The following is a 27,267-nucleotide window of genomic DNA, read 5'->3' on the forward strand; positions in this document are numbered from 1 at the left end:
GTTTTAAAGCATACATAACTCCCCCAGTAGTGCATTATAAAGTATTTATGCAATGCTTATGAATTCGTTTAAAAGACAGCCTGCATGGATGTACATTTACTCTTTTGACCACAAGAGGACAGGAATTCCTACATTTTTACAAGGACATTGTGGATTTTCTAATGTATAACTATGTATAATTTATATTACTTGTATATGGTTATTCTGTCACTTTTCAGTTCATTTAACTATAATGTTAAGAATAGATAGTAATCTTATAAGAAAAAAGTGTCAGTAAACATCAAGTAACAAATTTATATAAGGAACTAGCTCCAGCAAAATTACATTACTGTAATATAACCATTTTCCAATAAACATATATTCTTTTGGAACTTATTAAAGACCACTTGAAAATAAATATTGCTTTTTACACTGTATGCCATCCAGCGGTCTCCTTTAGAGGTTTGTAGTTAATGGCTTCACTGTCAAGAACAACTCGTATTGCAAAAAATGCCAAAAAATGGTTGTTCATTTCAGAGATTTAAAAGATTCAAAAATGAAAAATGAGGCTGAAGCATCTTAACTGTTTAAAAAGCATTTCTTTTGCTTTGTAGTTTCTTCTTTAATTTGTTAGCCTTCCTCTCAGTAAGTGTAATATTATAACACCTGTTAAATTTAGCAAAGTTTGTATTAAATTTTACCCGTACATTATCATGAATATGAGCACTGTTTGAGAAGCTTGTTTTTGTCAGTTATACTTTAAATGTACTTGAATGTGATTTCAAATTAAATGTGGGATGTGGTAGCTCAGTGTTTAACGTGTTGTACTACTGATCGGAAGGTCATGGGTTCATACCCCAGGACCAAGCCCCTGAGCAAGGCCCTTAAACCTCAGTTGTAATTCACTCTGTATAAGGGTGTCTGCTAAATGTAAATTTCACCTTTTCTCATTTATATGCACAGAATAAGGCCTGAAACACTTAAGAGCACTATATGGTAGCAGGTTGTTTAGCTAGCAAATGACAATGTGATATTATATATTATGTGTGTAATGTTTCTTACAAAAATCATTCCAGCTAAAAAGCTTGTCGACTCTAATTGAATTGAACAGATTTTTTTCAGATTACATTGAAATAGCTTTCAAATAATCGTGAAAGACTAAATAAGCACAAGGGTAATCTTAATTGGTCATTATAAACAGTCGACTAGCAAAGACCAGAAAGTTTGGGTGGTTTTCGGGGAAAATTTGCACTGAACCATTTGGTAAGTCATAGAGTCGACTCTTATTGGTCAGCTGAACCGACTCACTAATAAAATACGGAATATTCATCACACAAAGGCGTTTGCTGTCTCCCCCTGCAGAAGTTTCTGACCTTCACATCTTCCTGCAGGTTTTGCATTAAACTCCTCTGCACAACTGAGCCATTTTGAGACCGAAGTAATACCCTCTTATAGGAGGAATCGTGTGTTACTTCCAGATGACTCGGATCCATACTATCAAATATTCATCTTTTGCACTGAACGAGCGACAAAAATATAATTTATACATACGGTTAGGTGCTTAATTATTAATTAATCTTCTATTCATTTTTAATTAAAAAAAAAACGCTATTTAACAAACGCACGTTGAGGTAAAGTCTAAGAATAACAGTGATGCAGTCTTTAGTCCCGCCTACCGCTTTTTCGCGAGAGCGCATTTGATTGGTCGAGATTTCGGTCAATCAAGATCAACCATGTCAAGTGTAAGCAGAGAACTAATGGTTTAGATTAACCGTGAAAGTAAGCCGAGATTCATTGGGTTTATCAGGTACCTTTCTGATTGACCGCACGTCCCGTGAATATATACATTAAAGTCTATAATATTTAGCTGAGTCAAGGACTCCATCCTTAATGATGTCTCTGTGTGTATAAACCACAATGCGGGTGCTTCTATTAGACAAAAAGCGGTAGTAAACAAACTGAACCTGCTACACTGTTCCTCTCAGAAAGGACTTATGTGGACGAGCATCAATGATGTCAGGAAAGAATTACAATGGACAGGAAGTCAGCTGCTGCATCAAATACTTTATATTTGGATTTAACATAATATTTTGGGTGAGTGTATATTTTGTTTTGTTTGAAGCTCGCGCTCGGGTGGCGGTTTGTTCGTGTTTAACGATTTCCAAACGGTGCGGTCTTTGTGAGAGGAGTCTGTGTGAGAGGAGTCTAGACGACGAGGAACGATATAAATCGGTTAACAGGACATTTCTCTTTTAAGAAATATTCCCAGTAAACACCGACAGACCAAACGTCGTCTTATTGAGTCAGGTGGGTTTGTTTATTAATACAAAACACGCTGATATTCGTCTCATCCTGCTATTCTATACTATATTGTCTTCTTCCGTCCATTTTAAATCCCCTTCTTGTAAACGAGCTTCTTTTCTTCGTCCTTCGGAGACCAATAAAACTTTTTAACGTCCGGTTTTTACACGCTTTTTCCCTCCTGGAATCGTTTCACTTTACTCAGGAGAGTATTTTCCAGCCTGCATGCAGAGTTCACTGTGTCGAGCGCGTTACTGTACACAAACATAATCGCCTTTCTCATGAGCTTAGGTTCGAAACCACTGAGCTAATAGCATGTCAACGGAGTGTATAGTAATGGCACATTGTCGCTCAATCTCCCTCTCAGCTCACAAGCCGTTTAAACCAAGCAAAGAAAACAACGTGTGCTAGAGGACACAAATATAATAATAATAATAATAATAATAATAATAATAATAAAAAAATATCTACCATCTTCCTGTTTTTCTGTCCTGACGGTTTTCTTTCCATATTTAAATCAGTTAAAAATGTAAATTTTTTATAGTGGACAGAGTATTTAAATTTGTGTGTGTATTATTTTTATATATATATATATATTTTTTTTATATACATTATATATATATATATATATATGTGTGTGTGTGTGTGTATATATGTGTGTGTATGTATATACAGGAAAGCAAAACAGAAAAATTCTAGATATTTTATTATTATTATTATTATTATTATTATTATTATTATTATTATTATTATTATTATGCTTATAATAATAACAACAATAATGGCATTGGACAGGTATATGTGTGTCCTCCAGCACACTTGTTTTGTTCTTTGCTTGGTTTAAACGTCTTGGGAGCATCGACAATGCGCCCTTACTATAAACTGTGTGTGTGTGTAAAAAATTTACATTTACACCAAATGAGCAAGCCAGAGGTGCTGGTGGCAAGGGAAAAACTCCCTGAGATGCCATTAGGGCTGATTTCTCTCACCTAACATCTGTTAGTACTGCATGCCCTATGTTTATTATCTACAGCTAATCTGCATTACAGTGTCTCTGTAACGTCACTCATTACTCAGTCCTCTGACCCTCACCATTTTTATTTCTGTTTTAATCCAACATGAGAACTTTCAAGTTTAACTTGGTTTTTGTGCGATTGCAGCCTTATAATCAGGCTGTTGTGGTGTTTTTCTGGTGCATTATTCTTTATCTTATTTGTTAGAAAGGTCTTGCACATGAAATGTGCACAGGTTTCACTTTAAGGTATAATGTTAATATTCAGTTTCTAAATCAGGTACAGATTTGGTGTCCTATAAATTAGAGGCTTACTCTGATTCCACTGCCGGCTGATGAAATAAATACTCTTTATTGACCTCATGCCTCCTGTAAATCCTAACACTTCTGCTGCTGTTGGCTTTTTTCCCTGAGAATCCTGATTAGCTTAGGCAAACCCAATCTTAAATAATTTATTAGAAAAAATCAAATTCCACTTAATTGGTCCTATTTTCCAGCAAAATGTCAAGGAAATGTTGCACTCCCAAAATTTGGGGGCAATAACATGCAATAACATAATAGGCTTTACAGTACATAAATTACACCTAAGGGTTTGTTTTATTTCGATTTTTTTTTAATAAATGCTTGGTTTTATTCAAAAGAAAAAGAAAAAAATATAATTCATGCAGCAGTATTTACGGTGTACATTTGCTTCATATTGCTCTCACTTAATATTTTCAGCTTCACAGTTACACTTCAAAGCACTTCCCATGTTCTGTGTGTCATCAGAGTGGGTCTCCAGTGTCGTGCTCCACTAGTTCGGTCTTTCCAGTGAATGTAGTCCTTTGTTTTTCTGCATTACATTTCCTGGGTACATGATGTAGGTCTTCTGGGGCTTTTTTCCATTTTGTTTCCAATTAAAAAAATGTATGCAAGGGTGCAGCATGAGGACACAAAGGAGGCTTTCATGTGAACGGTTAATGGAGATAGTGAAGCATTGGAAAGATATACAAAATGTTTTAGCATCATGTCTCATCAAGGTGATGGTCGTATAATTATCACTAACTTTGCCTTTCACTAGGTGAATGCTGTGTTTCAGTTTTCCTTATAAGAATGAAAGTAAACCTACTAGATAAACAGTCCTGGAAACCTCACTGAAGTACAGGAGGTGCTCATATTGTAATAACTTGAGGATTTGATTAGGAGCCTAAGCCAGCATAGCTCTTGAATGGGCTAATACGATTAGAAAGTCCCCTAATATCTGTAAACACTATTTGAATTTATAGTACAAGATGGACAAGAAATAACCTGGTTATATCTTTGCATGCAGTTCATGCAGTATATTGAGTCGACTCCTTAGTAGCAGTTTAGGGCATGTTGTTGTGTCCAGACATTTAATACAACTAGACAGATTAAACGAATAAAACAGCCTTGTCCACACAGTATCTATAGCGGAGTTTCTAACATGTAACAACAAGGGAATGGAAAATGTATGCTAATGACCAAAATTGTATTACAATTAATCTTTGTTCCTTTAATTGGGTTTAACATGTAAATGTAGACTCAGAATTCGATTACATTCGATTGCATTAGGTTCGACTTTGTTGTTGTGCCGATTACAATTACAATCAAAATGCAGTACAGTTAGCATCTAAGCAGAAGTGAAAATCACAATGTAGTGTGTATACAGTGGTTTACAGAAACACTTTTCTGCTGGCTACAGACAAAAGTGTCTTTTGTGAATTCTGGATAGTGTGAAAATGTTGAGCAATAGTGTACTACAGGCCCTTTCTGTATTTAATACTCATGTACAATATTCAAGCCCCCACAACACCAAGCCACTGTTGGGCCCTTGAGTGAGAACTCTCTCTGCTACGGGGATGCTGTTTCATGGCTGACCCTGTGCCCAAATTCCAAAGCTGGTACATATGCAGCAACAGATAAAGAAAGAAATAAACAGAAAAAGCCTTTGTTTGTTTCAACTTCTAAAATAAAACGGGGCTGTGGGTCTTGAATTTAGCGCATGACACTTCCTTCCTTCTGATAAGCATGACTTTTAGAACTGTTACTTCCTAAAGGTTATTTTCAGGAACAGAATTTTCACTTGCACTATGAAAGCTTTTCAGGTGAAGATGAAACCGGAACGAACAAATCACTGTGAGTTTGTACAGTAGCAATGATGCACAGATGCTGCCTCACTCTCTTGGACACTCCTGCACAAACTGACATCTGAGGACATTAAATATTCAAAATGTGTCTTGGGCATCATTCAGAGAAATAATCCCCCGGTACAGCTTCTGGAATTCATGTCATGGTTTTATTGCACAACACACTAGAATTGGTGTTTATTTGGGAGCACAGCAGTATCTGTGGTATGGAGCTGGACACACCAGACAGGGTGCAAATACATTTACATTTACAGCATTTAGCAGACACTCTTATCCAGAGTGACTTACATTTTCTTATTTCAGTTTATGCACCTGAGCAATTGAGGGTTAAGGGCCTTGCTCAGGGGCCCTGCAGTGGCAACTTGGTGGATGTGGGATAAATAACGGTTGTTCACAAAATTTGTAAAAGTAAGATTGGCACATCTGGAAAACAGAACAAACCTATTTAAACATCTTCAAAAAGTACAGCAGTAACAATAAATACACTTGGAAATACACTCCTTGTGAGAAAAGTGATTCTATGACATTTTACCTGGCCAATGATGATGGTCATAAATGGTTTAAAAAAAAATCTCTTGCGTATAACTTAGCAAGTCACACCACGTCATCTCAGCTGTACATAGCATGTGAAGTGCGATCAAATAAAACACGAGTAGCTTATATTAAATACTTTAAAGTACAATGTTGACTCTGTGCAGTAGTTGTGATAAGAGCTGTTATAAGAGCAGATCCAAACATCCGGTTTCTGAGCACAGTTGGATGCTTCCTGTTTTACTCTTGAAAGGTCCCTTGTCCAACTTCAGTCCCACGTAGGGACATATCGTTATGTCAACAATTCATATCAACTAATATAATAATCATATAGCAGAATAAGTAATTCATGTCATTTTATATTGCCATAATGTTCTGTATTCCCAAAGGCATTCATTAACTGATGATTGATGATTTTAGATCAGAAATGTGTAATCTAGCTAGGAAAAGAGGTATTCGTTTTTAACTCCGATTTCCTATATGAATGTCAGCAGCGTTAATGATTGAAACAGGAGATGACAAAAGCATCCCATAACCACTCCAGGCCCTGTTTTACAAACAGCATCAGCTTACTAATCACATTAAACAGTCAAGTCGAGTGTTGGTGTTCTCACTGTCAGACCGTGTGTGTGTGTGTGTGTGTGTGTGTGTGTGTGTGTGTGTGTGTGTGTGTGTGTGTGTGTGTCTGTGTGTACTATGATACAAAAAAGTGTTAAAAATCCTGCAGCTGTATTTATTATAAAAAGAACTTTATTTAAAGCCTGGTTAGTGTTTGGTTCCTATTCAAACTGGTTAGCATCAGGAGCTTTTCTGATCTCATTAACTACACTATATATGGCCATATATATGTTTGTGCACCGCTTACCATCACGGCCATATGTGTTTTTTACCCGAACTCTTGGTTGGAAGCACAGAATTTCTGTGTCTTTGTGTGCTGTAGCTTTACAGTTTCTTTTCCATTACATACAAGCTCTAGGGAGATGAGCTGATTTTAGTGTGAAAGAATTGGAGTGTCCTGCACAGAACCCTGGCCTCAACCCCACTGGAGACCTACGGGATGAACTGGAATGCTAAATGCACATTAGGTCTTCTTACTTTACATCAGCACCCAATCTCACGAATGCTCTCGTGGCTGAATGAGTATAAATTCCAACAGCCATGCCCTACAATCTAATAAAAGCCTTCCAAGCAGATCGGAGGTTGTTCTAGCAGCAAACTGTATATTGGAATGGCTAAATATTGTTTTCCACATCCTTTAGTCAGTATGCAGTGTGTATGTCATCTCATAGGGACTGAAATTCTTTGAAACACTATGTTTCAGACTGAACAATAAATCTGATCATTTGAAGCATCACTGTCAGTCAGTCCTAATCTCACACTGTAAGAAATGCAGATTTTCCTACAAGATTAGGGTTCCTGGAGTTTTCTAGAGAGCTTGGCACACTATTGCTGCCTGTAAATATATTTTGAAAGCTGAATCTCGGTTCACTTGGTTCTAGATATTTCTGTAAAGTTGCTTTGTGACTACTGTCTGCTGTTAAAAGCTCTATACAAATAAAACTGAATTGACCTGAACTGAGTTTTGTCAGAAATATATGAATTCAGAACATAAATTATTCATTTATTTTTAATGAGCAAGCCAGAGGTGATCGTGGCAAAGGTAAAACTCACTGAGATGATATGAGGATAAAGCATTGAGGGGAACCAGACTCCTCTGGTCTCATCTGTGTGTGAACACTGGCAGTTTAACCCCTCATATTCTGTTGGTTACTTAGCAGTGGTGTGCTCTTGACTTTTATGTGGAACATTTATTAGGTAAGAGAATCACAATCATTAGTATATAAATAGTATACTGCATAAACATCAAATAAATGGATGTTTGGGTGTGTGTGTGTAACTGTGCATGGGTGTAGGCATGTGTGAACACGTGGCTTTTACACAATCATTACAGAAAGCAAGCTTATTATTTTAACCTTGTTATTCATACAAATACAATAGATTATATCATCTCAAACCTCACCTAGGTATTAGAATTATATCAGTTGATAATCGCCCTGGAAATGTGTTTGTACTTGTTAATATGTCTTGCATTGACTCCCTTCACTTTAAGGCCTGATCGTTACCAGGGTGAACTGTTGCAATCATAAATTCAGTACACGTTCACTCTCATTGACCCCGGTTTCATTTCCTTTCTGGTACATTCCGTACATTTTCCGGGTGGAGTGAGAGACAAGACTTCTGTTTGTAAAGAAAGATGTTGCATTGAACTTATCAGGTCAAATCCTGAACACATGTTGTATATTAGAATAAAGTGTTGAATTACAGAACCTTTCTTCTGTTTTGTTTTTAGTTACTGGGGGTGGCCTTCCTGGGGATTGGACTATGGGCATGGAGTGAGAAGGTAAGAATGTGTCAAAAACACATTTGTTAAGGAACTATCTTAGTGTTATAGTTGGTGGGCTATTCTGTATTCAGCTAGTGGGGATTTGGCAAACATGAATGTATAATAAAGTGTATTCTTATTATTGTTCTATTCGTCTTCATTTTATCTTCATATTTTATTAATGTAATCTAAATTCATCCCAGCAGGGTGTCAGACATTTCTATGGTTTAAAGCGAGCATCTTTCCACAGTAAGGTCAAAAGAGTAAAGTCAATTGTTTTTAACTCTTTCTGTCTGCCTCTGTTTGCTAACCCAGAGTGGGTATAATGACAGACCTCAGCTTTCTAGGTGCTGTATAGCAAAAAGAGCCAGATATTAAGCAAAATGTACAGAGTAGGACTGTGGCGGTCTTTAAGTGGTAGATAATTTTGGTCTTTCTCATTAAAGCCAATGCACCTAAAAAAATCTTTTCTGGAAAGTTAGCATTTGTCCTCAATTGCCTGCCTTCACATTTTTACTGATCAGAACACATTGTAGCATGGGGAGGATGTAACTGTGAAAACAAGCACGGTCGACACTGAAGACAGAGAAACTTCTCCGTGTACATGGAAGAGAACTGGATATTTCGGTTGCTCAGGCCGGGTTAGTCTGTTCTCAGCAGACACGATCGTGTTTTTGAAACCACTTCAGACAACATCAAAGCCAATTCTCATGAAAGAATTTTATGCACAAAGAATGATATAAATCAATATTTTATTCCATTATATAATGATGCTGGGGGCACGGTGGCTTAGTGGTTAGCACGTCTGCCTCACACCTCCAGGGTCGGGGTTCGATTCCCGCCTCCGCCTTGTGTGTTCGGAGTTTGCATGTTCTCTCCGTGCCTCGGGGGTTTCCTCCTGGTACTACGGTTTCCTCCCCCGGTCCAAAGACATGCATGGTAGGTTGATTGGCATCTCTGGAAAATTTTCCGTAGTGTGTGAGTGAATGAGAGTGTGTGTACCCTGCGATGGGTTGGCACTCCGTCCAGGGTTTATCCTGTCTTGATGCCCGATGTCGCCTGAGGCACAGGCTCCCCGTGACCCGAGGTAGTTCGTATAAGCGGTAGAAAATGAATGAATGGATATAATGCTACTCTCTTCACATTTGGTATTGACATCTAATACAAAAGATTTTAGTGAACTAGTTACAGGTGAAGTGGGGGGCACGGTGGCTTAGTGGGTAGCACGTTCGCCTCACACCTCCAGGGTCGGGGTTCGATTCCCGCCTCCGCCTTGTGTGTGTGGAGTTTGCATGTTCTCCCCGTGCCTCGGGGGTTTCCTCCGGGTACTCCGGTTTCCTCCCCCGGTCCAAAGACATGCATGGTAGGTTGATTGGCATCTCTGGAAAAATTGTCCGTAGTGTGTGAATGTGTGTGTGAATGAGAGTGTGTGTGTGCCCTGCGATGGGTTGGCACTCCGTCCAGGGTGTATCCTGCCTTGATGCCCGATGACGCCTGGGATAGGCACAGGCTCCCCGTGACCCGAGTAGTTCGGATAAAGCGGTAGAAAATGAGAGAGAGAGAGTTACAGGTGAAATATAGCAAACTGGATACTGCTTTATTAAGAGATCCTGTAAAAATGTTGCTGTGTTTGACTTGATGTTAGACTTCAAAATGTGTGAAGATCAGTATTAGAGTTCTGTTAGTCTATATTTAGCTGCCAGATGTTTCTGTTAAAGAAAACACTACACTATTAAACCATAAAGCTGTCAAGTGAAATTTTTTAACTCCCTGAACACTGACAGCACAGACGTAGACTCTTACACTCTCCCCCACACAGTAATGAATAAGTGTCTGTAAATTTGACTTTATTTCTTGCTCTTTTTTTTTTTTTTACTCTTTATTCCTCAGTGCTGGTGGTGTAAAAAGCACATGAAGAGAGATTCATAAAGCAAATGTTTGGCCTTCCATTGATTGTATGATATCTTGTTGACCAACTGGTCAGTAACATTGCTCAACAGTTTAATGAGATGTTGTGCAACAGCATTTTCTCTGCTCGTTTTGAACTGATGTTAATGTTTTGGAATTTCTGGTGAAAACTTTGGTCGAGAAATGTGATGCCCTGTGGTCAGTGAGGACATAATCAGGACACGTGTGTGAAACTTCTGATCAGATCTTAATACTACATCTGAACAGGACCTAACCCTTTCTCTCTCTGTCAGGGCGTGCTCTCAAACATCTCCTCCATCACTGATCTGGGTGGCTTTGACCCCGTCTGGCTCTTTCTGGTGGTGGGTGGTGTGATGTTTATCCTGGGTTTTGCTGGATGCATCGGAGCTCTGAGAGAGAACACTCTACTCCTCAAATTTGTGAGTCTTTTTTTTTTTTATCTCTATGGTATCCTCTTTAAACAGTCAATCTTAGTCTCCTTAACACTGGCAGCTCGGGTTCAAGCCCCAGCACTGACAAGATGCCAATGATGCCAATGAGCAAGACCCTTAACCCTTTCTGCTCCAGGGACACTGTATCATGGCTGACCCTGTTCTCTGACCCTAAGCTGGGATATATGAAGGAAAGGATTTTACTGTGCTGTAATGTACATGTGACACATTTCTGAGGTGTGTATATGTGACATACAAGAAAGAGGACAGTTCACAAGATCCGCACATTAAAGTGTTTAACTTCGTTAAATAATGGAGTTATAAAATTAAATTCATACATCATTCTTGTATTGAAATAGGACTCATTAGCTCTAATTAAACTTTTGAGCTCATGCCAGTTATTCTGTACATTTTCCAGTTTTCCTATGTAGCAGTTTTCTATCATGTCGCTTTTCATCTGTTGTAATTTTAGTATTAGAAAAAAAATGTAAAAAGAAATTAAGCCTTGAACTATTATTATTATTATTATTATTATTATTATTATTATTATTATTATTATTATTATTATTATTATTAATACCTCATGTTCTTCCTGCCCACTCCAGTTTTCAGTGTTTCTGGGGATTATCTTCTTCCTGGAACTGACGGCAGGGGTTCTTGCCTTTGTCTTTAAGGACTGGATCAAAGACCAGCTCAACTTCTTCATTAATAATAACATCAGAGCCTATAGAGATGATATTGACCTCCAGAATCTCATCGACTTCACTCAGGAATATGTAAGTGTGGAAAGTTTGTGTTGTGTTCATTGCATGATGCTGTAAAAGAAAAGAATCAGAAGACGCAATAGAGTGAACGTTGCTTAATGAGTGTGAATGAGACCGAGAGTGAGAGGAAGATGAAGACAAGAACCTAGATGCCACAATTGCAGTATATCTGTTTTTCATAGGCAGTTCATGGAGCCAGTTACCACAGCAATATGTTCTACATCACACTGGCTGTAATGGGAGGAATTCCCACAAGGCAATTCTTATTTATTTTCTGTATTGTTAGCTGACAGGTTTGATACTGTACGTTCATCCCAGCAGGTTGCTGAAGCTCATCTGTTTTTCTGAATTGATCCGTTAATGTTTCATTTTTTGTTAAACAAACCATCTTAGAAAACTGGAAGCTGTCAATAGTACTTTGGCAAATATAGTATACGCACATTTTGATGCCACAACACTACATGTGATTAAACACGCATTTGTTTTACACTTTAGCATAGTTAATGTAGTTTCACGACACAACTTCTCAGCTCCATTTTGAGGCCTCTTGTATCTGACTGCAGTTGCCAGGTCAGCTCCTACCTGATGAGTCACTTAGGAATATAATTCAGTATTGGAGTTTAGCAGAGAGCCCGGAGCCTGGTGCTGTCACAGAGATGATCAAGCACTCTAGATTAGCATAAACTAACATAGCAATTGTTTTAGGTGGCATCCTTAAGAAGTGTATGTATTACATACTTGAGATAAACGGACTGTGGATACATTAGTTTTACAATGGAAAAAAAAAAGAAGAAGAAAAACGTTTCTTTGTTGGTTCGACTGTAGATTTTTATTTTTACTGAATCAGATTCACTTTTGCACGTATTATAGAGTGAAATTATGCCAAACAGTTCTGCTGCTGAGTGCACTGAAACAGAAAGGACGTGCACACACTAATTTCCACACCCATAAAGATCCATTGCAATTGATGATGATGATGATGATGATGATGATGATGATGCAGAGCACATTTAGATGTCGTAGTCATAGAATTGACCAGTAATCGAATCTTTCCAGCAGCACTATGAGAAGCAATGTAGAAATAGCTGATTAAGGCACAACCAGGACATACTACATGCTGTACTGCCTGCTCAGTTTATTTACGCCAAAGCCACTGTCATACTTTATGTTTAAGAGTAACTCCTACTCCTCTGAAGACCTTCATAACACATTTCACTCCCAGCTTTTAACTAGGAATTCTTTCAGCATTAAGTAAACATCTGAGTGATTCTCATGTTCTTTTCAAGTATTTGATGATCTGATGTGTGCAGTGGGAGTGCTGTGGGGCATTTGGAGCCAGTGACTGGAATATGAACATATACTTCAACTGCACAGACACCAACCCCAGCCGAGAGAAGTGTGGCGTTCCTTTCTCCTGCTGCACCAAGGACCCAGCGGTAAGAGAGAAATGAGTTGGAGTAGAGATATCAGGAACAGTACGCAGTGAAATGCGACACCGTTTCTCCAGGACTCTGGTGCTATATAGAACAAAGACAGAGCTAAGGACTTAAGTAAGTTAGTCCTAGCCACATAAAGTGCATCTGTGCAACCTGGTGCATACTGCATATTCTATATTACATGTTCAGAAAATACTGGAATGAACACTTAATATAATAGCCGCAGTTATATGTGGTATTGTAATGTACCTCATATAACTCACAATGTACCTCATAAGTCACAAGTAATCTGCCACATATATGATTGGCTAGCGTCGCTCTGATTAACCGGAGAGAGAGAGACAGAGATAGAGACTCCTAGTCATAGAAGACTACAACATCATCAGGATACAAATATCAGATGTAGGATTTAATGACAGGAGGCGAATTAGATGACGTAGGACGAATTCTTATCTGTTGTGCCACTCAGGAGTCATAGACAGCAGTTAGACTAGTAAAGTTACAAGATAATGAGTGCATGGATGATGAGTTCACACATTTCCCACACAGCAGATCTTACTGAGCTTACAGTGCAAACCTGCAATAACCATATTATTTTGTTAACCATATATCGTGCAACGAGCTGAAATGCTGAGGTTAGACTGAGGTCTCCTCTGGGGAGGACATGTTGAGCTGATATTCTTCAGCATAGCAGTGATCAACTGCAGGAACCTTCCAAAAGAGGAGTTGTATTGTGAAATAAGGACAGAGCCAAGCCTAGATCTCACCAAACATCACTCTATCAAACTCCATAAATCTCAAAACAGAGAATTATCAGGAGAATCCGATTACAGATTGTCTTTTTAGATTACAACACAAAAACAAGTGAGTCAGAGAAGGCCATTTAAGGTAAAGAGCATTTATTAGAATATGCCATGAGCTGTCAACCTCTTATTGTTTAATCAGCTGTAACTCTTCATCTGAAATCGTTAAACATTTTGGCTGATTGCTGAAGTGATTTAATTACACACAGGAAAGAAAAACCAGTCAGTCCTAGTAGATGTGTAGCATTTACTGTTCTTTCTAGTTAAATAGGAAAATGACAGGAAAACAAAATTAGGATTTTCTTAACCTGCAAATTGGAGTAAATACTGAACATAACAGAAGAAGCCTTTTTCATCCAGCAGAACCAGCCCACATGTACCACAGTACTGCCTTATATGTCTAATCTTATGAATGCCTTCTACTGTGCTAAAGAGGAACTATTATTTCTGCACTACTTCCCTTTCTTTAGGAGGATGTCATCAATACACAATGTGGATATGATGTCCGGGCTAAATTGGTACGTCGAGCTATTCTTTTCTTCTGCAGTCCATTCCTCAAATTCAGGAGAATGAAGTCACATTTTATAAAAACACTAGAAAACATTCTATTGTAACATGGAAAGATGGAAACGATCTTTCTCATCTTTATACACAGATTGTGTAGGGTTACAGGATGCAAAAATGAGAATTGATCACCCTTGGAAAATTTTTAGAAATTGCCCTGATTAAGGGGGCCTACTATCTGTTGCAAGTAAATGATCCAGTATGTCACAATGGGCATGTGGAGCCCTCTGCAGGCCAGGAATCAGACCACAGATGATGATGATGATGATGATGATTCTTCTTCATCATTGTCTTTGTCTTCGTCTTCTTTGTCTTCATCTTCTGCTTTGTCTTCTAGCTGTTGTTGTTTATTATAATAATAATAATAATATTACTGTTGTTATTGTCATTGTTGTTGTTAATAATATTACTATTGTTGTTATTATCATTATTATTATTATTATTATTATTATTATTATTATTTATTATTATTATTGCTTGCAAACCAAACAAAATGAAAATGAACATTGTGCTACCTTTTAATCATATTATAAACATTATAAGAGAGAGTCAACAATTCTGCAAGAGTCATATGTAATAAATGTAATTACATAAATATGTTGTTGTTTCTGTAGGATGACGAGCAAAAGACCTACATATACGTGAAGGGCTGTGTGCCTCAGTTTGAGAAGTGGTTACAGGACAACCTGACCGTGGTAGCAGGCATCTTTATAGGAGTTGCCCTGCTGCAGGTGAACTTCATGAACCCCTCTGTGTTTGTATTTATAGCTAAGACTTTTCACCTTCGCAACATCTTACCCCTTTATATATGTTTTTTATAAATATGAATGCCATTGTATCTGTCACTGTATAAGTACAAGGTGATTTAGTGCAGTGTTCACCATCAAGCCGTTAAATCCACTACATGGTGACATCTGGCCTTCACACCCAACTTTTTGCCACAGAGATGTAGAATGTATTTGTACACTGTGATTTTCTTTGACTTGAAGAAGAGGCCCTAAACCTGTGCAAATATACACTCATTTAGCACTTTATTAGGAACAATACATGAATACTGGGTGACCTTCTGCTCAAAACAGCCTCAGTTGTAACATGGATACCACAAGATATTAGAAACGGTCCATGTTGGCAGGACTGTATCACACAACTTGTGCAGACTTTACAGGTGATTTAATGCACTGTACTGCTGTTACATGTCCGAGTAGGTCATTGCATGACTGTGCAGGTGTTCCTAATAAAGTGCCTCGTGAGTGGATACGATCACTCTGTACAATGTGTCATAAATATTGTCATAAATTACATCTATTTACCTTTTCTAATCATTTCTATTTGAACGCTATTTTCTCTATTCCCACATAGAAGAACATTATTTGGTTTAATGTGTATATAAGATGAGAAACGTGTCTAAATGTGCCTTCTGTTTGGCAGATTTTTGGTATATGCCTGTCCCAAAATCTAGTGAGTGATATTGAAGCTGTGCAGGCGAGCTGGTAAGTGAACTTGCTCAATCTAATAACATAATTAGTGAAGATCTCTTTGCTTATTCTTCTGCATGCATCAGCAACTCACTGCACACTAACCCACACTGTATCCTCAGTAGGCCTGCTTCGTTTCCTTTCCTTCTGCTTTTATAGAAATTCAGATTTGACCTCAAGTACAAGAAACTAATGCTGGAGGCTTCTCAGAATGAGGATCATACAGTATAAGAAAGTCAAATGAGCCTTTAATACTCATTTAGTTTCTGTGTGGCTTTATATAAATATAATTAATCTAGATGCCTGGTGTAGTTTATTTTCTTTTGATACAAATGATTTTGTAAATGCTTCATTTGCACACATCATTAGGATTTTATCATACTTTTATTTTATAACAGTCATACGTTAACACCGTTAACTATTTAACTAGCAAGCTGATAAACAGCACCACCTCTCCTCCTCCTTTTCCGCCCATCGCCCCCTGTACAACTCCAGAGAGAAAGCCTTAGTGTACAGAGAGGTGCTCACCTGGTGGGTACCATTGTAGGCCACTTAGAAACCTTTACCAATGTCCTTTTAGACATGGAAATAACCACAAGACTGAATGATTGTGCTGTGATCGGCAAATAAAACTGAATCAAACCTGCTCATGCTAAAGTTTTACAGTGTTAGCTTGTTATTACTCACATCTAAGTATGATGTGAGTATTAAGGTTAACATGTACAGGGACATTTGCACTACATCTTAACTGAAAAATCAATTCCACAGACCTACTTAGTATGGATTTTTTTCCCTAATAGCAGGCTTATTATTTTGATACCCCAGCATCTCTCGCTCTCTTTGCCAGTTGCTTTCCTAAGTCTCCTTTACGTGTCCATATGAATCTTGCCTTCCTCGAGATTATGGATGTTTTCACACCAACACTTTTTTCATAAGCATTACAGAGTAGGATGTAATTATTTGGACAGCTTATTTTATTGTTGTTTCAGCTTTGTACTCCAGCACATTGGATGTGTCATAACAATATCTGTTAGGCTAAGGAAAAGTCAGCTCACTATTCCTAGTTTGCTGATGGTCTTCTCATACGCTAGAAGCTGCTAATAAAATAGAAATGAAAACAAAAGAAATAGCTGCTTGTCAAACATTCAGGTGATCCAGTCTAAACCAAGGAAACTCTTAGTAGCTGGAAACCGCAAGCTGTGGCTAACTTTCCCTTAAAGTATAGAATGGGAAGAAGAAATTGTATTGGATCAAACATTTAGCAATCGCTGCTTTTACACCGTAGCATCACACACAAGGATATGAACAATGTAAGAAATTATATTAGAATTTTAAGCTCTTAGTTGTCTGGAATCTTTAAATCTTTTCTCTGGTGATGCTCGACTTGGTCTGTAATGCAGCCACTTTTGCTAGTTTCAGTGGCTTGTCACCTTCAGTGATATAAGATCAGTGGACGTCTGCACTGATCAAAAAAAGAAGACGTTCTTCATTCTGGAGAACTTTCCTGAGCTGTTCAGAAAAATCGAATGGCTTTTTGGAAGTAGACCTGAACTATTCGAAGCGATATTAAAAGGGCCGTGAGTTTACATGGTTCACACCATATTAGTAGGATGACCTTTATATTAAATAGCCATTTTCTTCACAACATGTGCTGGGGTACTGTATAGAGCCAAACCTGAGGCATAATTCATGCACTGCTTATAAACAATGTGATTATAAAAAAAAAAAGATTATTAAATTATCAGTAGATTATTTCTTTTTTAATCTACTTTTAAATTCTTCATTTATTATTACTTTATCTATTCTTTAAGTATTTTTTAAAATAGTGATTTAAAAGTACTCCAGTAAAATGTGGTCAATTCAGTTAATTGACCACATTCGGGGTGTTTTTGTCTGTATAAATCCCCACATACTGAATCAATCTTCATGAATGGATTGTGCTAAGGCATACAGTAGACCTGGGGAAGAAAAAATTAAGAATTTCTCCAGCTTTTCAGATCCTAATGTGCACAGCTGGTGGGCAAAACTCCAGAGGTTCTGTATATCTGTCTCTACAGCGCTTTACCACTCATGCCTTTATGGCCATACAGACTAACAGCCAGCTCTTGCCATAAAAGGCACTCGACAAGTTTTCCAAAAAGATACCTTAAGGAATCTCGGGACTCAGAAATCAGGATTAAATGGCCTGATGTGACCATAATAGAACTTTTATGATTTGCATTGCTCATCACCTGACCAGCTGTAGACTAAAGCATGGTGGTGGTGGCATCACGATATGGAACCTCAGACTGACACAAACCTTTAACAGTCTGGGAATGTCTGATCAGACAGGAAATGAAGGAGAGGAGGTTGAATGATTTCTGAATGTGTTATATGTGTATAATTTGGGCTTTTTAAAATGAACAGAGTTGTGCATGGAGTAGATTATTCCAGCAATGACTAGCTTCAACCCTGAAGCAAGCAGCAAAAGCACTGGACCTTTTAGTGTGTTCTCTTCCACTTACTGCAACCACAGTCATTTTAGTGTTTAATTCAGAATCCATTTGATACTAGTTATATTGGTAAGAGGTTATATTCAGGTCTTCACATGCATTAGTCTCATTGATTCCCATAATGCACTGCAAGCCAACATCAGTTTAAAGTGTAAGAAAGCAATTTTGGTTCATCAATGCAAAAAAATGTGGAATACTAAATGTAGTGTAATATACCTGGAGTTATATATACACTGATCATTCTGTACAAAAGTTTACATCCCCCTGGCTCTTACCATGGTGTATTTCCTTCTTGAGGATGTTTGCACCTTTTGTAATAGCTGTGTATGAGTCCCTCAGTTGTCCTCAGTGTGAAAAGATAAAGCATCAGAACCTTGCTGTTCTGAGTTAACAGTTAACCTGCATGTGTTCTAGGTATTAGCAAACCGCCATAACGACTCTACTTCAACTAGCTGATCAGATGATTTGATTTTCTTTCCTACTCTTCATTTGTTCTCTTTTTTCTACTTTGCAGTTTGTTCACATGAAGATAAAGTTCCTTCATTTATACACAGGTAACTGACTTTTACTAAACACACTTTTACACTGTAAAGCCAGAACTATTTTAAGTAAAACAAACTTTTTTTTGTGTGTGTGTGTACTTAAGAGGACACAGGAATAATGACCCCAGCAGCTGAACTCAACATGCCAAGTTCATCAGACGTGTTTGTCTATTAGAATGCACTCTTACACCACATTTTTTTTCACCTGTTAATGTTCCATAAAGACACACATATAGATATTATTATACTGAAGAAACTATTTTGGTCCAGTTTTTGGACAGTGACTTCTTATTTCTTTTTCAACACATTACAATTTTGATGAGCATTTTTTCTGTCATATGTCAAAAGGTATGAACCTGTACTCTATATCAGGTGAAAGTCCATCATCTTCAGTGAACAACCTCTGACACCAGCAGGATGTACCATGAAAGTATCTTCAAATGATTTATAAACCAATCGAAAAGTTCAGAGGTCCCGGCAAAGATGTAATGTCAGAAACAGGGAATATCAATTTAGATTATAAACCGAATTCAAAAAGTGTTCAGGGCACACTTTCTATAAAACTAAGTATTTTTCAGAGTTATTTCATAGTGGTTTTCCATGGGGGAAACAAGAATACAGATTATTTAAGCAGTCAGTCAAATGGAATTAATATGAAGAAAGAAGAAATGTCAGATAATAAACAGAAATGTGTAATGTAAACTATAAGGATGTAAAATGTATAAGGGAATGTTTCTGTAACACAGACTTACTATAATCAGCTTAACTGTTATTGGAGGAAGTGTGAAATCTTGATTCTGTGCTGTTCTTTAACCATTTTATCAAATAAACAAAGTCTTTTTCACCTGCTCACATTGTGTCACATTATTGATGAGACGAGGAAAGGATTATGTATGAAGTTAGTCTAGTGAATGCAGTACATCATTTTATTATTAGTGAGAATAATCAGCCCTATTATTAGCTTATGGATCTCATTCTGCTTCACATGACCACATTTCCCAGATTAGTTTACAGGTGATGTGGGAAGGGAAATAAATGGTTCTCTCGAGTGTTTGGATGAATTGTGTAACTGAAAGGTAATAAAAATGCTATTAACTGCAACACTGTCACATATTTCAATTGATTTAGTACACATGAACAAATGTTTAGTGCTGTCGTGTATATTGGTAACATTTTTCACTGGTGTAAAACCCCCAGCAGATACTACAGCACAGCACTCAATCTCTCTCACACTTTCTCTCACACACACACCCCCCACGCCTGAAGTTACTCACCTGGAAAGTGTAAACGTCAGTCAGTGGCTATATTAATATTAATATGGATCCATACATGTGGAAAATTATTTTATATAGTCTTAAATTATGCTAATAAAAAGCATAGTTTTTTCCATTAAACAAAACGCATCACAATCGCCTTGTATCTACTGAGGTATTCCAAATGTTCTACTGCTACTGTCGCCATTCTCAACACTACACAGTTCTCTCGGAGAGTAAAACATGTTCCACTGCAAAAATAACTGACAGACAGGAAAGGTGGCATCTTGCAAACACACCTCATTTTGATGGTGTTAATGTTTTAGCTGCTGATTACAAAGAGCAAAACACACTTTTCCCTGCAAGTTAATGGTAGTTCTGAGAATAGAAAGGCAGTTTAACTAAAGTGTTGCTAAAGCAGAATTAAGGATTTCATAGGTTTAAAATTATTCGGTTGGAATAAACGTAGTTTATAAGAAAAAGTCATAAAACCATGAATCCATCGCCAGCAATTGTCTTTAATAATCATTTTCTATCTTCCAACTGTACAATTAATCAGTGACATTTACAACAACTAGTCGAGTTTAAATATCTGTAATGCAGTTAATATAGATATATTGGATTGCTGAGCGGTTCCTTAAGGTTACAAATCTGATAAATAACATTTACCAAACAAAGTGGCAACAGAGTGGTACGGTATCCCAACATGCAGTGGAAAAGCATGTTTTGGGATATTCAGTGGATTGTTAAAAGACAAACCTGTAAACATGCAAAAATCAAGCTCAGGAAATAATGTGCCACAGTATCAAATGTACACCTTGGATAGAGAGCGCTCGAGAGCACTCAAGATCACTCAAGAGATCTAAGAGACTCAGAATAGGTTGTTACTCAAATGGTCAAGGATTATGGAACTGTTGGCAGTATTTCAACCACCTCAAAACATAAAAACACACAAACACACACTGACTTGTCAGAGTCCATTCTTGACATTTGACATGATTGCATTATTTATTTATGGACCTGTAATGATCCATGTCTGTAGGAGTTATTATACCTGCTGTAACGGCAGACATGTTAAACAGTGTGCTATACCCCAACACATTATATAGCAGAACGTTATTAACATTGTACTCATCATTTATCAATTTCACTATCCTGACTAAGTGTACGCAGCAAATAGAAATAGTTAATTAATTGTTAACAAGACGCCATTATTTGTTCATAATATCCATATGACTATTAATCTGTTTCAAAATTCAACAGACTAGAGATATATATAGAATTAGCTCGTTCCGGAAAAGTGGCTTATTAGTTACGAACATGAGTGGCACTAGGACCATGGGGGGAGGTTAAAATGTAAGGAGGTTTCTCTCTGGTCCTGTTATCCCACATACAGTACAAACACATTTGATCTCTACTCGAACATGTCAAAGGCAAGTACTTGTATATATTAAAGGAGAGGAGTGTATCTGGCTAAAGAGCGAGGTCTGGCTAGCTGAGCAGACACACTATTAAATTAAACTACTTAAAAAAAACATGCAGGTGTCAAAATCAGCAAGATTTCAAGCTACACAGAACACGTGTGGTCTACACGGCATGAACATATGGCTGCGCTAGTTTCTCCTCTAGCCCTCATGTAGTTATTGTCTTTTTTTTTTTTTGTCTTCCCTTAATGAGATGCGAACGCTCTTGTTTAATCACAGCTATGGTCTTTTTATAAGTGTTGCACGCTCCCTAGCTCACTCGCACAACCTATTGCAGAAGGCAGTCTACGATGTCCTACGAAGTGTTGAACACATGCGTGAAACGAGCTGGGTGAGTAGAGGGGACTTTATAGCAGGGAGGATAGGCCAGAGTGGGACTGGATACCTTGGCACATGACAGAGGGAAACAGTGGGATTCGTAGGAGTATAAGAGATAGTGTATAAGGAGGGCTGGCAGGCAGAGAGTGGTTGGACTGTGTGCTGTGTGTTGAAAGAGTCTTTAGCTCTGTGCCGTTAGCCTCTGTTCTGTTAGCGAGGCCTGATGGGCCACCGTTTTGTTCTCGTGGGAGCGCAGTTTGGACACCACATCAATGAAGGCCAGGCTCTGTACTTCTTTATGTAGAGGTTCTGAAAAGAAAGAATGACGGTCCAAATCAAACTTCATGATCGCTTGTCATTCTCAAGCAGGACGTTGGCATGGCTGAATCTTGCCTGCATAATGACTGATTTGGTTTTGACCAGAATTGTTTGTATAGCCTAAAATGAGATATACTTTTTTTTACTTAAACGTAAATATATTTCCCCTGAAACAATGCAGAAATATTTTCATTAGCTATCTTTAGTTCACCATGTCCTGCCGGTCTACAAAGATCATGCTGGGTAACTATTAAACCAGTTCAACAAACAGCTGTAAATACAAGTCTGAATACAAGACTTTCACTTGCTAGTCTTCATGCATTGAACATCATTCATTTATCAAGCTGCTGCATGGCATCGTGAATTAATCATGAACACGTCTGGTTTATATACTGGACACTATATGGGCAAAGGTTTGTGGACACCTGATCATCACCCCATACATGTTTGTTGAACATCACATTGCAGATTTAGTCCCACTTTATTTTTATAATAAACTTCTAGGAAGGCTTTTCCACTAGATTGTAAAGTGTGGCTATGGGATTCAGCCAGCCAAGAGCTTTAGTGAGATCAGGCAGGCACGGAAGTCGATTGAGTTCTTCCACTACGATCTCAGAAAACCATGTCTTTATAGAGCTAATATACTTTGCAGTGAGGGGAAAGCTTCATCCTACAACATTCTAGACAACTGTTTCCGTTTGGGGTGGAAAGGTCAAGTGTCCACATACTTACGCCTGTGCCATGTATACTCTATATTATTTCATTTTATTAGGAAGACCTGTGCATTCTGCAGTAATCTAATAAACTAAACATGTGGCAACAGCATGATGCATAAAAATCATGTAAATACAGATCAAGAGCTTCAGTTAACGTTCACACCAAAACTCATCAGTTTCACTACAGAGTTAATTCATAAGGTACTGAATAATGTACTTCAATTTGAATACCATAAAAATCACAGAATTGAAGACATTTAGATTACATTTATTGCAGATTAGTATCAGCTGAAATGCAGATTCGTATAGACAGTAAAGACGTCCCTCACCTGAACCCATGACAGAGCAGATGAGGATCATGGAGTTGTATTTGATCTCAGGAGCGCTCTTCTCTTCTGTCAGCAGCTTATGTAGGACCTGTACCAGCGTGGCTCCAACAAAATCCTTCTCTGCCGAATCTGTCAGGAATAACACTTTTTTTTTTCATCTCTGAGTGAAAAGAAAGTATGGCTATCCTTGTAACTGAAGGTTGTGTTAGAATTAGCTTTCTAAGTTACTATACTGGATCCAGAGTGAGAGAAATTAGTCAGCAACTTTGTCAGAAACTCAAAATTCAAACACATACAGCCCCTGGATTCAATGTTCAATGAATGACAGACTTATAGCGATTTTAACAAACCTGTCAGTCATAGAATACTACTGACATTCTTCTCCCATTTAATCAGATTTCATTGATTTGTACCATTTGTTTTTCTCCTATTTTTAAAGCGTAAAGGTCCAGAGCGAGATTTTCTCATAACTAATAAATATGCCTTAAACCTATTCCTGAATCTCTGAACAAAACAAAGCTGAATAAATCATATAACAATTTATACTGTAAAATGTTATTTTAAAAAAGTAAAAAAAAAAAAAAATAACTAATTTATGCATCTGACCAACAGATCTCAGGAAGTTTAAGACTGATTAAAATGGCCAGTGGTTAGCAAGTTGTGGGCTTCTGTGAGCTCCTGCCTACAAAACAGAGCAGGGGTTTGATAGTGGTCTATGGTGTTTGGCTTTGTGTTTCTCATGCTAACTTTTCGTAGATGTCGCGTGTGTGTAGAAAGTTAATGAATCCCGAGATCAAGCATAATGTTGGCATTTTAAAACAATGTATATTTAATGTGAATGGGCTGATATATTTCTCAAATCAGGTCACACATCAGGTGAAGCTTTCACCTCTGGAGAGCTTCATGTCTGTTTTACCCAAATCCAATGATGCAATGAGACCCAAAGCCACCAGCGCTTCGTTTTGCATGATCATGTGCTCGCTCGTTGCCATGGTCACCAAGTGCTTCACACCCCCACACTGAATAACCGTCCGTACTACTTCCTGTTCAAAGCCGAGAAACATCCAAACACAGTTCAATTTGCAGAATCTCTGAATTTCTCATGTTAGTAATATTAGTGTGTAAGGCGTTGACCTTTGACTTGCTGTGACGGATCAGCGCAGAGAGCAAGCGGTTGGACTCTCCCATCACCCCTGCATGGTCTTTGGCTTCACACCATTCTACCAGCCTCTCCACCAGCTTACGGTTTGTTCCCAACTGTTCAGCAGCATCCACTGTATCTCAAAAAACACACATCATCCACAGATTTATCAGTTCTATACCTAATCCTACAAATCAATCAATTTAAAACAGACAAGTTGTTTTTAACAGTTTTGCCACATTAAGTCATTACTATAAATCTAAAACTCGACAAAAGCTCCCTTAAAACTACTTTTGTATCCATTATATTGCATTAAGATATTTGGATTATTCAATTAATCAAAGCTTAGTAACAGCTTAAAGTCAGCTTATGGAGCCGCTAATTAACTTATTCTAAAAGAAATCTGAAAGCTTGACTTGACTTTGAGGTTCTTCCATTTTCCAACTAAAGCTGCTTTTTTTTGGAAAGCCAGTACAATATACCCACAAGTTTAAAGCAGCAACAAACATTTTGAGGAGATTTCATCGTTATTGTCCTTTATGGGGGAAAAAAAAACCCACAGCCTTCCATTATTATGCATATAAATTTATGGATGTAAAATCATTTACATTTAGTAATTTAAGTGCCATGGAGCTGTATGTAAAGTCCTGCTGATATGTCACGGAAAACTAAAGCTTCTGGCTACATGCCGCATGCTGTGAATGCACCTGCCGTCGTCCTTGCAGGCTGCTGCAGTGTCACTCAATCTATAGCAATTAAATCTCAGCACCGTGGCAAGGCTCCTGGTCTTAGTCCATTTCACTTAGAGGATAACGGCTTTCTAATTCACAGAACAGAGGGGAACTGGCTTATACCTGACAAAGCCTCAGTAATAGGATAAATGATTGGCTCATGTAATCCTTCAGTGCAGGAAATTCTGTATTGGTAGTTTTTGGCCTAAAATATCTACGTTTAGAGCTACTTTCCCAATTTTTTGTTGCGGTCAGTAAACACATATCTGCAGTGAGTAGATGTGAGTAGTCAGAAGGGGAGAAGAAAGGAATAGCTAGATACCTTGTGTGTCGATAAGCATTCTTAATGTTCCCAGCAGCTTGAACTGAACTGGTGGCATTTCTGATTGGAGAAACTTCAACACCACGTCAGACACTCCAGCTGAAAGCATCTTAGACTTGTTCACCACTGATGTATAGAGGGAAAGAAAATAATGATGCTGAGTAAAAGGCTGCTTTAACACACAGCATATTTTAAAGCCTCTATAGGGCTGATGAAATACAGAACAACTTAAGAGGAGATGTTTACACTGACCTGGAATTGCCAGGTTCCTCAGGGCACTGAGGGCTGCATGCTGCACAGTTACATTCCCCTCCTCAACATGTCTGTCCAGCAGGTCCAAAAGCATCTGCACAATTCCTGTGTCTACCATGTGAATGCAGTTCCCATCTGAAAGGAAGGAGCCAACTAAATGATCTAACATTTATATAACAGCATGGTGGCACAGTGTGTGATGTTGCTACCTCACAGCATTTTATGTTCTCCCCCTGAGGCGTGGGCTTTCAATAGGATTCCTCCCGACTCTTAAAAATGCCTGTAGGTGGACTGGCTATGCTAAATTCACCCTAGGTGTGAACCCATGCAGCATGTGCACCAGCCAATACGTGACGACTGCATGGCAGTATCATAAGCGTATTGGCATTTAACATAAATGTATCCTGCAGAGCATTGTCTGTCAAGTCATATGCAGATACACCTCACTGAGGAAGAGATCTCTATAAACACTGAGAAATACCACAGGAATCCTCATTGCAGTGTCCAAGCCTTAATTTGGTCAAAGAGCAGCAAAGCAATGCATTACATGGTATGACTGTGTGTATCTGGTGTATGTAACACTTGGCTACTGTAAAGCTGGCTGTAACAAATGTACACAGAACTTGAAAGAAACATTCACACTCAAAAAAGAAAAAGAATATCGTCAGTTAATGTTAAATATATCTGTTAAATATATATATATATATATATATATATATATATATATATATATATATATATATATATATATATATATATATATATATTTATGATATGATAAACTGTGTATGATAAACTACAATATATTAGAAATCAGACCAGAGCTCTTACCATTGCGGGCGAAATTAGCGATAGCCAGAGCCCCAGCTAGCTGGAGCTGGTGGTTCTTGGATGGAACCCAAGAGAGAACCTTCTGGAACACACTACCTTTACCTCCTTCAAACAACTTTTGCATGGATTCATCTGGAAAAGAAAGAAATGACCCACTGTTCACTACTTTACTGTATACAATAGCACAGTAACTGTAATATTGTAAAGTACAATGTGGGACCATTTATGGGTTAACACTGAATGGCAAACATGACATGAGATGTCCTCAAAGATTTGTTCTCCTAAATAAATGAAGCGATTTATTACAATTCACAAAGGCCTACCTACAATACCCCTGAACTTTAAAGGATAACAGGAACTCAACACAGCCACATCAGCACAATCTAAACCGCTACATAAACCATGTAGTGCTCCATTACAGTTGAAATACATTTCGCCTGATTAAATGCAGCATCTAAATTCATGGGTGCATAACAGAAGGCCCTCTGTTCTCCTCAAAAACCACAGAGAAAAGTCCTCGCTCCATCTATAAAATGCCACACAGTGGAAGTGGAATTGTGTTAGCACCCCACGACCCATTCAGCCGGCATTAATTATTCAGAGTGAGATGAGAAACACACCCCGCTCTGCTAGCTGTATAATCTGCTGCCTACTAAGTAGTGAGAAAGAAAGAGAGTAACGGAACACATTTATTTCCACATAGAAGTAGACACTCATCTACTTGTGTAGATTTAACGTTATTTTGCTCTTGAAATATTGCATTTTTAAACAAGTAGTATTTCA

General features: G+C 37.9%; 2 protein-coding genes across 9 annotated transcripts in view; one reads left to right on the top strand and one right to left on the bottom strand.

The window, feature by feature from the left end:
- The first annotated feature begins 1,716 nt into the window (after positions 1–1,716).
- Positions 1,717–19,633, top strand: tspan5a (tetraspanin 5a). Its single transcript, XM_027169398.2, has 10 exons — positions 1,717–2,073; positions 8,321–8,371; positions 10,555–10,701; positions 11,319–11,489; positions 12,788–12,913; positions 14,187–14,234; positions 14,895–15,011; positions 15,709–15,770; positions 18,762–18,801; positions 18,894–19,633. Exons 1-9 carry the CDS (start codon positions 1,990–1,992, stop codon positions 18,772–18,774), a joined length of 819 nt encoding a protein of 272 aa, XP_027025199.1. The 5' UTR covers positions 1,717–1,989; the 3' UTR covers positions 18,775–18,801; positions 18,894–19,633.
- A 907-nt stretch (positions 19,634–20,540) lies between these two features.
- Positions 20,541–27,267, bottom strand: part of rap1gds1 (RAP1, GTP-GDP dissociation stimulator 1) — a 31,289-nt gene continuing 24,562 nt past the window's right edge. For 4 of the 8 annotated variants that reach the window (XM_047816943.1, XM_047816935.1, XM_047816956.1 and 1 more), the window contains 7 exons: positions 26,485–26,616; positions 25,654–25,788; positions 25,402–25,527; positions 24,342–24,487; positions 24,097–24,250; positions 23,208–23,336; positions 20,541–22,153 (listed from right to left, as the gene is read on the bottom strand). In XM_047816943.1, coding sequence (XP_047672899.1) covers positions 22,026–22,153; positions 23,208–23,336; positions 24,097–24,250; positions 24,342–24,487; positions 25,402–25,527; positions 25,654–25,788; positions 26,485–26,616 — 950 coding nt within the window. In that variant the 3' untranslated portion in view covers positions 20,541–22,025. The remainder of the gene's footprint in view (positions 22,154–23,207; positions 23,337–24,096; positions 24,251–24,341; positions 24,488–25,401; positions 25,528–25,653; positions 25,789–26,484; positions 26,617–27,267) is intronic. The other 4 variants (XM_047816963.1, XM_047816948.1, XM_047816946.1 and 1 more) reach the window with 3 other exon arrangements.

Source organism: Tachysurus fulvidraco, chromosome 1 (assembly GCF_022655615.1).
Source record: "Tachysurus fulvidraco isolate hzauxx_2018 chromosome 1, HZAU_PFXX_2.0, whole genome shotgun sequence".
NCBI lineage: Eukaryota > Metazoa > Chordata > Actinopteri > Siluriformes > Bagridae > Tachysurus > Tachysurus fulvidraco.